General features: G+C 39.5%; 1 protein-coding gene across 1 annotated transcript; it reads left to right on the top strand.

Moving 5' to 3' along the window:
* Positions 1–5,287: 5,287 nt before the first annotated feature.
* LOC135638095 (pentatricopeptide repeat-containing protein At5g15340, mitochondrial-like) lies at positions 5,288–8,415 on the top strand. Its single transcript, XM_065151044.1, has 2 exons — positions 5,288–7,679; positions 7,982–8,415. Exon 1 carries the CDS (start codon positions 5,468–5,470, stop codon positions 7,406–7,408), a length of 1,941 nt encoding a protein of 646 aa, XP_065007116.1. The 5' UTR covers positions 5,288–5,467; the 3' UTR covers positions 7,409–7,679; positions 7,982–8,415.
* Positions 8,416–12,268: the final 3,853 nt, after the last annotated feature.

Genomic DNA, 12,268 nt, shown 5'->3' with positions numbered 1-12,268 from the left:
AACGTTGCTCTAATACCAATTGTTAGGATTAAGAGCGGCACTGAAAGGGGGGGGGGGGTGAATTAGTGCAGCGAAAAATTCTTCAATTTCATAAAATATTCGTCTCGATTCAAATCGTTCTGGAAAGATATTGAACTTAAAACTTTTGTAAGAATGTAAGGAGAAGCTCAAGGAGATTTTCAGTAAAGTAAATTATAGAAAAGGAAAAGCAAACCAGAATTTAGAGTGGTTTGGTCAATGAGACTTACATCCACTTCGGATTCCTCCTCCGTCGAGATCACCGGCATCCACTAAAGGCCTTCCTTTAACAAGCGAAGACCAACCACCTTTTATAGCACTTTCTCTTTTTTACGGGCTTAGGAGATAACCCTTATAAGTCTCACACCTCTCTTGAATGATCTCAACACTTAGAAAGGGAGGAGGAGGACTCTAGCACTTTTTATAATACTTACTCAAGAATTCAGGATTATGCCAATGCTTCCATGCCCTTTCATGCAGAAAAGGGTGGGATTTTTATAGGCCCTATTAGCTTCAAAATTGGAGTCAAAAAGTATCATATCCCTAGATTTCGGGGTACTGGCGGTACCACCGCCATTATTGGCGGTGCTACCTCCTGCAATCTAACACTGGGCGGCACCATCACCTAGTCTGGGCGGTACGACCTCCTAATAGAGCTCGGAGACCGAGCTTTGGTAGTACCAATGCTTGATAAGGGTGGTACCACTACTGGAAGCATTAACTGCTAATGGTACCACCGCCCAATCTGGGTTATACCATCGCCCAGACCACCTGGGAGACTGGGCCTCCCAAGCGGTGCCACTGTCAGCCATGATTTCAGGGGCTGAATGGGCTTTTCAATCTGGCCCAATTTAGCCCTGTTAAGGGCCTAGTTGGCCCCTAATTATGTTAGTAGGATTACCTCCCAATTCTAACTCAATCTACTATCTAACTATAATAACTAAGACATAATCAAAGCAATCTTGTTCTGGTACATCAATTGCTCTTCCGGTAAGCTTCCGGAGATCTTCCGACGAACTCTCGGCAATGTTCCGGCAAACTCCCGGCTGTTAGGATCAAGAGCACTAAGAGAGGGGGGGGGGGGGGTTTGAATTAGTGTAGCGAAAAACTTTCAACGATTAAAACTACATTCATACGTTGAAATTCGATTCTTTTTGTTCTTAAATTTTTGTTTCTTTAATTTTTTAAATTTCTTAGTGAGTAGTTCTTATTCACTATCACTTAAGCTTATGCTCGAGTGGTCTTCAAATGTTCTCTGTCCCAAATTCTTCTTATTCTTTGGAAGGTGATTTTGTTCATCACGTGAATTGCACGTCATTTCATAGGTCATCAAAGGCCTGATTAGTTCTTCAATCAAAAAGGTATTTAAATTTTTTGATTCTTGAATAATGATTATTTTTTAATCCCAAGTTTTAGAGAGTGAGTGCAAAACTTTACTAACAAGTTCAAAGTTTGAAAAGGTTTTACCAAGTCCTTTTAGACTATTGACGACATTCGTAAAACGGGTGTACATGTTTCCAATAGTCTATTAGGACTCTAGCTTGGAGAGTCCTAATTGAGAGGGACATTCATGTAAACTGTTAGGACTCTAGCTAGGAGAGTCCTAATTGAGAGGGACATTCTGTTAGGACTCTAGCTAAGAGAGTCCTAATTGAGAGGGGCATTCATGTAGGAGGTGTTTTCTTAGAGAAGAATTAGGAGTTGTAAGGGAATGGGAGTCTTGACTAGGAGTTGGTTAGAAGTAAGAGTCTTAAATAGGAGTCCTATTAGGAGTTAGGGTTTAGAAGCCCTATAAATAGCCATGTATTCCTTCTCGTTTGATAAGCAATAGATGAATCTTTTATGTAGCCTTTGAGCAGCAACTTGGAGGGAGGAACCCCTATAGAGTTCCAAGGAGGCCGATCCCCTAAAGAGATCAACCCCAAGTTTAGAATCTGCAAGGGTTCTAACATAGTCTCTCTTGGTTCCATACGAAATATCTCAAAATCGTGCATCAAAAAATTTATTTTAGAATCTTTTACACTACTTGTGCCTTCGTGTTTGATTTCAAGAGTGCACCAAATATCAAAAATTGTTTTGCACAAAGAAACATGATTAAACTCATTTCTATCTAAGGCGCAAAACAAGGCATTCATAGCCTTTGTATTTAGAGAAAACGTCTTCTTCTCCAAATCATTCCAATGGTTCATTGGAAGAGAAGATATTTCAAATCCGTTTTCGACTATATGCCATAAATCAAGATTTAACGAAAGCAAGAAAACTCTCATTCGAGTTTTCCAATAAGTGTAGTCCATCCCATTGAAGAAGGGAGGACGAATGAGAGAGTGGCCCTCTTGGTTGCCAAAAAGAGTCATTTCTCTTGGGTATTAATCCAAGTGAGAAATAATGAGGCTCTAATGCCAACTGTTAGGATCAGGAGCACTAAGAGGGAGGGGTGAATTAGTGCAGCGGAAAACTTTCGACGATTAAAACTGCGTTCGTACGTTGAAATCTGATTCTGACGTAAAAGTCGTTTCATGCAGATAATAACTTTGAAAGCTTACGAAAACGTATTTGAAGTAAAGTAAGGAAGACAGTATGCAGTTAAGATAAATAGCAAGAATAAAATGCAAACCAGAGAAGACGGTAGTTTATAGTGGTTCGGTCAATCGGGACCTACATCCACTCCTCTAATTCCTCTTCTATCGAGGCCACCAGCATCCACTAACGATCTTCCTTTGCTAGGCAAAGATCAACCTCCTTCTTACACCCCTCTTTTCCTTTTACCAGGTTTAGGATACAACCCTTACAAGCACTCACTCTCATCTTTTAAACAGAATTCTAATACTTAAGCTAGAAGAGGGTTTCTCAATTGATTTCTACAACGTTTCTTTCCTTTTTTGCTCTTTGTGCTTGTGTGCTTTAACCAAGGATGAGAAGGGTATTTATAGGCTTCAAGTTGATTCAAACTTGGAGCCTAAAAACATCTCATCCCGGGTTCACCGGGCACAGGCGGTACCACCGCCTACGCTGGGAGGTACCACCGTCTAGTGTCGATCTTCGCTAACACTACCCTAAGCGGTACCACCGCCCAGGATACAGTGCTGGGCGGTACCACCGCTTGGCACCTTGCCAGCGGCGGTACAACCGCCCAGACTAACAGTACCATCGCTTGACATAGTCTCGAAGACTATGCCACGACGGTGAGTCTTCTTGGGGCATTGTTTGGGCCTCTTATTGGGCCCAAAATAGTTTTCACATGGGCCTAGCTAGACCCTAATTGGGTTGACCCAAATCCAATCCCAATTACGTGCTAACTATGATTCCTAAGACATATTCTAAGCTAAAAAAATCCTTATGTCAATTCTTCCGGCGATCTTCCGGCGAACCTCCGACGAACTCTCGGCAATGTTCCGGCGGACTCCCGGCAAGCTCTTGGACTTCATGACTATCTTCTTGGCAAGTTCCGATGAGTTTCTCTGGCAAGCTCCGCGACTTCTCGGTTGGTTCCCGTAGAACTTCTGACGAACGTCCGGACTTCCGACGAACTCTCGAACTCCCAACGTGATCTCGATCTTGACTTCGGGACTTCATTTTGCTTCATGTCTTGCTATCGTAGTTAATCCTACACATGTAAAACACACTTCGATCTAGACAATTAATACTAAGCATTAATCAAGTTGTCCGGCATGTCATTGATCCCTCGACGCTTCGTCCGATTCTTCGACGCATCGTTCTCTCCTACGGCCTATTGCCCAATCGACCAGTTGACTCCGCAACTTTGATATCCTTGGTGCAATACCCGCTCTTCTTGGCCCAATGCCCGAATCCACGGCCCGAAGCCTTTTGTCGATACGTCGGCCGATCCATCGGCCCGACGTCCAATCTTCTGACATGTTCCTCCGGCCCAACATGATTTTTCCTGCTTTAATTATTTCATCTTGATCGAAGCATCTTGCGTCACTCAAAATGCAGATTAAAACATAAACACATATCGATTGGTTTCATCATCAAAATCCGAGATTCAACACCGGCAAGCTCCCGGACTTTACGACGAACTTCATGGTGAGTTCCGACGAGTTTCTTTGGCAAGCTCTTGGACTTCTCGGTTGATTCCGGCAGAACTTTCGACGAACGTCCGGACTTCCGACAAACTCTCGAACTCTCAACGAAGTCTCAATTTTGACTTCAGCACAACACCTGCTTTACGTCTTACTACTATCATAGTTAATTCTACACACTTTTCTCAACATATAGATTAATTAGATCAAACAATTTATAATTGATTTCATCATCAAAATTCGATATTCAACATATATATATATATATGTATATAAATATATATATATACATATATATATATATAAATAAATATATATGTATATATATATGTATATATACATATATATAAATATATTTATATATATATACATAAACACATATATATATATACACGTATATATGTGTATATATATACATTTGTATACATTTATACATATATATATATACATATAAATATATATATATATACATAAATAAATACATATACATATTCATATACATATATATGTGTATGTATATATATATGTATAAATATGTATATATATATATATGTGTATGTATATATATATATGTATATGTATGTGTATGTATATGTATATATATATATATGTATATATGTATATATACATATATATATATATATATATATATATACATATATACATTTGTATATGTATATATACATAAATATGTATATGTATGTATATATGTATACATATGTAGGTATACATATATACATACGTATATGCATATATATGTTTGTATATATGTATATATATACATTTATACATACATATTTATATACATATATATGAATCCAATCAATAATTTTTTTTAAATCTCCACCCTGCGCTTTTAATCAAGATATATTTCTAACATAACTAGAAGTGATATCATGTCTAAGATAAATTATGAAAAATATTCTCAATTGATTTTAACCTAAATTTAATTAAAAAATCTCCAAAATAACCCGAGATAAGAAACCAGGTATAACACGTGATCTGTGGGTTGAAACAGCCTAATTCAAAATAAGAATTTTCAGAAAAAAAGGTGCCTTTAGATAAGAATCAATTATGTAATACTGAAGGTTTTTTTAAGCTAAAATGCTCTATCATTTTTAATTATAAAGTTGAAATTAGTGATCAAATCAATCCTCGTATAAAATCGTGTTGCATCATATGTTCTTGGACATCTTGAATTCTCGATCGCCTCTTTGTAAAAGGACCTTCTGATAACCTCTACTTGCTTGGAAGAGGGGCGAGGATGAATTGTCAACGTTCCTCGTGGTGGCTACAGTCCATAACTTAAATAATACGTTGATACCTCGTTGGCGGCGGTAAAAAAGAAGAGCGAGCTGAAGGATGGAATCCCTGTAATGCATCAATCTCTCATCGAGAACTGACAGCTGATGCTGATCATCGATGGAGGAGAAGGAGCACTGTTCTTGGAATTGGTTCCTTGCTACCGCTCCCTCCTCCGCTCCTGTGCTCAGGGTCGCACGCATCCCTGCGCCGGCTACGGCCTCCACGGGGCCGCCATCAAGTCTGGCCTCCTCCTCCTCCTCTCCGCCCCTCTCTTCCATATGTACGCCGCCCTACGCCCCTCTCCCGCCACCCCCATCCTCCTTCACGCCTTCGCCGATGTCCCCCGCTCCGCCCGCTCTGCCCCCGAGTGGACCGCCCTCATCTCTGCCCTCCCTCCCTCCTCCCTCTCCCTCCTTCTCTTCCGTTCCATGCTCCGCGACGCAGTTGCCCCCGACACCGTCACTCTCCTCGCCCTCCTCTCAGCGTCTGCCCGCCTAGCCAACCCCGTCGCTGGCGCCTCCGGCCACCTCCTCTTCCTCAAGCTGGGCACCCCCTTCTCTACCCCTGCCCGCAACGCTGCCCTCCACATGTATGCTACTTGCGGTCGCATGCCCGACGCTCGCCGCCTATTCCTCGAGATGCCCCAGCCGCCAACCGTTGTCGCCTGGACCGCTCTTCTCGCTGGTGCACTGCGCTGGGAGGGGCTCTCGAGCGGCCAGGAAATATTCGACAAAATGCCTCACAAGAACGAGGTTTCGTGGACTGTCATGGTTTCTGCCTGCATCGAATCCGGTCTTCCCAAGGAAGCCCTATCGCTGCTTGCCCAGATGCTCTTCTCTGGTGATGATTACTATTTGGCCATAAGAAATCTCAATCACATTACCCTCTGCTCGCTCCTTTCAGCTTGCTCTCAGGCCGGAGATCTAAGAGTTGGCCGCTGGATCCATGCACACTTCACCAAAGCTGGTGGCATTTTGGATGGCAAAGATAACGATCTTGTCAAGGTGGGTACTGCTCTGGTTGATATGTATAGCAAGAGTGGAAAGGTCGATTTGGCACATCGAGCTTTTGAGATGATGCCGCGTAAAACTATTGTGACTTGGAATGCAATGTTGAGTGGGCTTTCAATGCATGGGATGGCTGCTGAGGTGCTGACATTGTTTAATCGGATGGTTGTGCATGAAGCTCAGCAGCCTGATGATATCACTTTTGTGAACATTCTTACTGCTTGTAGCCGCTCAGGTTTTGTGGATCAAGGTCGTAAAATTTTTCATGATCTCTACCCAGTTTATGGTCTGAAGCCCAAGCTTGAGCATTTTTCCTGCATGGTCGATCTTTTGGGCAGGGCAGGTCAGTTGGAGGAAGCTGAGGCTCTGGTTAGAAAGATGCCCTTTCAGCCGAATGTGGTTATTTTGGGTTCCCTCCTAGCTTCTTGTGTCCTTCACAGAAGGCTAGAATTAGGGCAACACCTCATGGATGAGCTAGTGCAGATAGATCCTTATAATACTGAGTATCACATGCTGCTATCCAACATGTATACTTCATCAGGTAGGCATGCAAAAGCTGATAATCTTAGAATGACAGTGAAGAAAAATGGGAGAAGGAGATATCCTGGAATTAGCTATATAGAAATTGATGGTCATGTTCATTGTTTTAGTGCTGGTGATAGATCACATCCTCGGACAGAGGAATTGTATATGATGTTAGATGAGGTGGTTCAGAGGTTGCAGTCGGCTGGGTACATTCCTGATGCAGCCTCTCAAGTTTCATGTGTTCCTGATAATTACCTAGAAAATGGTGATGGGCAAGAAGAGCGACAGCAGGTGTTATTAGCTCACAGTGAGAGGCTTGCCATATGTTACGGTCTCATTAGCACAAAGCCTGGCATGCCTCTCTTGATATTTAAGAACCTTCGTATTTGCACTGATTGCCATGTAGCAATAAAGCTTATTGCAGACATATATAACAGAGTCATTACCATCAGAGACCGGAACCGCTTTCATTGTTTTAAGGAAGGTGCCTGCTCCTGTTCTGATTATTGGTGATTTGTGATTGACGTCTCTATTGTTTCATGAGAAAGCCCTGAGAATTGTTGTTTCCCTGAGACCTTGAATCAGGTCCTGAAGAGACTATCACTATCAATTCAAGCAGGGTTAAGAGTGAAAAACTGAAGATGTGAAGTCACAGTCTTCTCAGGCCTTATTATTCTTTTTATAATCAGAAATTTTGAGATTAATATGTACGGAAAAGGTAGAAAGGCCCAACAGCAGATGAGAAATGTAGTCAGATGATGGATTTCTCAAGTTGTCCCTAAAGGTAGCTTTCTCTTATAGACTAGGTTTATGCAACAATAAAAGAAATGAAAATGACTGTCAAGACAGAGTGTCATATTCTATTTGATAATAAATTATGAGATTTCATTGCAAAAGATGTTGATAAATGAAAGATCAAAAGAGGCCCTTGGATAGACATTCAGATGAGATGTATGTGTTGCCTTTTCTGCCACTGTTTTCATAATCTCAAGTTTAATCAAAATATGTTGCATAGCAAATAAACAGATATTGTGACTACATGTTATTTCCACCAGTTTAATTTTAATCAATATTGTTTTGCTGAAGGACAACTAGATTCAAGCAATCTTTGTGAACCAGGCATGTCAAAAGCCTGGGAGGCAAGATGCCTGTTGGTGTCGAGGATACCGTTGGAGTAAATGCTGATGTTGAATGTGAATATCCTTATAGACTGTCATTTACTTGGCATAAAGACTTCAGCAGCAATATATTCCTGTTGGAAAGCTGAGAACTTGTGAATAGTCCAGAGTGATGTGCAGGCTTTGTGAAGTTTCGAATGGATTGCTGGCTTTGTGGATAATTTAAAATTGGTTTCTGCTTTAAGTCTACTTCAATGCTGTATTATGTTGGATCTCTCTGTAGAAAGGAAAATGTTTTGGACACATGATTTACTGTTGATCTCTTGAAGATGGATATTCACCATTCTGTTTGCATAGTTCAAGCATCCAAAAAGATATCCAAATCTTTTTAGTTCTCTGTTACATCAGCTATCCAAATCTCCCTCGGTGAAATTCTTCTTTCTAACAACTTGGGTGTCTCAGGGACAACTTATTCCCATCTCGGGTCCAAATCTGGTTGTATCATTTTATTAGTATCATGTTGAACAATGGATGATCCACTTTGAGATTATCATTATGTCCTTTGTAATATTATTTAATAATCAAGAGATTCATTGAATCTGAGCAAACGGAAGAAAATGTAGGGGGAATTTTTAGCTTTGTCAAACTACCACTAGAGAAATAAAAATTGTTCTCAGTATTAAGAGTAAGAGTTGCATCTCTTTCTAGGAAACTTAAGGGCTTCGATACTAGAACGGCATATTAAATAAACATGTTTAAGACAAAGTTACTTCCTCTCTTTCTAGGAAACAAATTACCCGCCAGGAAAGTAATTAAAATTAAAAAGTATTTATCTTATTGTTACGACAAATTTTGTAATTGGAATGGTTGGGCTTGTGAAAACATTGAATGCTCAATTGATGGGCGGGTGTTGTCCATGATAAAAGATTTATGAAATGGAATAATTGACGATAGAACTGATTAATATTTTCCATGACTTGAAAAAATTATTGAATATAAAAATGGTAGAAGATGCAAAATGATGCTTTGACAACCTTAGAGTTTGGAAAAAAACAAAGCATCTTCTTCATTTCATTAACTGTCAATATATAAACAAAATATTTCTCTATAATATAGTACATTTGAATTCATATTTTGCTTTCAATACCCTTCTTTTTTTATATATATCCATCTTTCTTTTTTTCCCTTAACTTATTTGAGCTCTTCTTTTCATATCTATTATTTTAAGGGAATTATATATATGTTTCTTACATTTTTCCCACATTATGGAAAATGACCTGATATTACTCTTCCCATTCCAGTCGGTAAAAAACACTTAAAATGTTAATGAGCCCCCTACATGAATGCAAATTCTATGAAGTGTTCCATGCATGTCAGATTTATTTTTTTTATAGACAAAAGAAATTAAACTTTACTAATTCTAATGAAAATAAACATGATTTTTTCGCATCACAACAAACCAAAAAATTGAACTCTAAGCAAAAATTAGTAGTTTTGGTGGTCCAAAGGATGCCAACTAATTAGCTACATCATTTTCTTCTCTAAATATATGAAATGTATTACAATTATTAAAAAATGATAAAAAATTTTAAATCTTCACAACCAAAGATTGGATTCTCTAAGGAGGAGTGTGTTAAATTAAGATGTTGGTCAAGACTTTTGAGTTAGTCTCAATATGTAATATAGGTATATCCTCCTAAATGATGAAACTTTAGGGTTTTATCATAGAAGAAAAGAGAGAAAAGGGGATGATCACTTTGAGGGGATCGACTTCCTTGATCACTTCAAGGGGATTGACCTCCTAGGATTTATCAAAAGACTGAATAATATTTCATTGATTGTTGACCTCCTTATTTATAAAGTTTCACCTAGAGTCCACCTTAGACTCTTAATAAATAAATAATATCAAATACATTTTTATCCGACTCTTACTAGACTAGATCGACTTAATAAAATATTTATTCAAAGCTCAAAAAATAAAAGGATTCTCACAATTTCTGTCTCTTCAAATCAGCCTTATTCTCAAGTCTTAGAAGCATCAAACTCGAGGAGCTTAGTAGCACTTCAGTCATAGGGACTCGGCGGCGCATCACAACTTGTTAATCAAGTAAGTATGGTCTCCACTTTTTTATAGTGTAAGCAACGGCCTTTCAGTGTAGTAATCATCGCAGTCTTCTAAAGAACCTTCTTCATTTGATGGCTAGTGACAATTGTGACTTTACTTCCATGTTTTTCCTTTAGGATCACCTGTTTTTCATTAATAAAATACTTCATTATTAATTTAGAAAAAAATTTAAAAAATATCACCTAGGGTTGATAGTCATTCAATTCCAGCACCACTTCAAAGTCTTCCGAGGATAGCAAAATGAAGTCCACAAGTAACTCTTAGCCTTGTATACTCAATTTTAACTTTAAACATTTGCTATCACAAGTTAAAATCCATCCATCAACGACCTTTACTTAAATTTATCACAGCTTTCAATGTGGTAGGCCAATCTGTCAATAACCATACTATCCATAAAATTGTTAGTGCTACCAGTATCAATCAAAACTGTAACATGTTGATATTCCAAAGTTCCTCCAACTTTCATAGTTTATGGGTTAGAGAAGCCGACTAATGCATGTATTGTATGTATGATAGGTCTAACATCTTCATCAGAATCCATACCTTCATGATCGGAGTCCACAATGCATTGTTACTTTCTAGTTCTTCCTCGATTAGTTCAATCATCGGAAGTTGCCCTTGTTTACATTGGTGCTTCTTCACTTTTCATCATAGTGCTAGTACAAACCCTTTGCTGATCTTTCCTTGAGTTCTTCTCGGGTTAGTCTTCAAGTGTTAGGGTTTTGGTTGGGAATAGATGAGGCGAGTGGCTTGCTAATCATCTATTTGTTGTCACTTTTATTTTGATGATTTTCCCTACTGATTTTCTCTTTATAGAAACGTGCAAATGAGATTATAGCTATCATAATGCGGGGTTGGCAAGCTTTAATTTCACACTAAATATCTAGATTAAGTCCTTTAATAAATGTTCCCACCAATTATCGTTCGGACTAGTCTCTCGCTTGATTTGACAATCGTTCAAATCTACTATGATATGTTAGGATCTAGAGCACTAAGAGGGGGGGGTGAATTAGTGCAGCGGAAATCATACAGCAATTTAAAAACCGAAAGGTGTGTTCGTTCAATAAAATCTATTATGATGCAAAAGCCGATTCACAGTTTGTATTTAAGCGCAGTTTGCGTCTAAGCGCAGATTGCGTCTAAGAGCAGTTTACGTCTAAACGCAGTTTGCATCTAAACACAGTTTTACGTCTAAACGCAGTTTTACGTCTAAACGCAATTTTACGTCTAAACGTAGTTTTGCGTCTGAACGCAGTTTTACGTCCGAACGCAGTTTTACGTCTAAACGCAGTTTTGCGTCTGAACGCAGTTTTACGTCTGAACGCAGTTTTGCGTCTAAACGTGATTTTACGTCTAAACACAGTTTTGCGTCTAAACGCAGTTTTACGTCTAAACGCAGAAACTGAACTTTGAAAATCTTTTTGTGAATGTGCAGAAAGCAGTTCACAGTTATGAATGGAATCAAAGCGTAAGCGTAAACTGCGATGTAAAGATCGTACGAAAACACCGATTTACGTCTCAATGCAGATTCGGAAAGATCTGAACTTAGAGAATCGTTCGTAAAAGCGCAGAGGGCAGTAGCTATGTAGGAGGTTTGCAGTAATGATAAAGTGCTCAAAAATAAACGCAAACCAGAGATTTAGAGTGGTTCGGTTAGTCTTGACCTACTCCACTTTTGGCTTCCACCACCGATGAGGTTGCCGACGTCAACTAGAGGCCTTCCTTCAATAGGCGAAGGCCAACTGCCCTTTTACAGTTTCTCTCCTTTTGACAGGCTCAGGAGACAACCTTTACAGATCCTTTCTCTCCTCTCTTTACAACTCAAGACTTTGAAGAACAGAAAGAGGAGAACTTTTGGCCTTTACACAATTTTGAGCTCTTAGAATCACAGAAAAGATCAAGAATTCGGAGTGGATCTGTATCCTTTCTGTGCTGAACGGGTGGGGTATTTATAGGCCCTAACCCAGTTCAAATTTAGAGCTCAAAACGATCAAATCCCGGAATTCCGGGATCAGGCGGTTGCACCTCTTGACTGGAGAGGTTGCACCGCCTGGCAGAGCTCGAATTCTGAGCTCAGGCGGATGCACCTCTCTGTCAGGGGTGGTTGCACCTTTCTGCCAGAGCTCGAAG

The sequence above is a fragment of the Musa acuminata genome, chromosome BXJ3-5 (assembly GCF_036884655.1).
Source record: "Musa acuminata AAA Group cultivar baxijiao chromosome BXJ3-5, Cavendish_Baxijiao_AAA, whole genome shotgun sequence".
In the NCBI taxonomy this organism is placed as follows: Eukaryota; Viridiplantae; Streptophyta; class Magnoliopsida; order Zingiberales; family Musaceae; genus Musa; species Musa acuminata.
Note: the sequence above shows the minus strand (reverse complement) of the source record. Positions and strands in the feature narration are given on the sequence as shown.

Coding starts and splice junctions, on each gene's coding strand:
- LOC135638095 (XM_065151044.1), top strand. CDS start 5,468: ATGCTGATCATCGATGGAGGAGAAGGAGCACTGTTCTTGGAATTGGTT.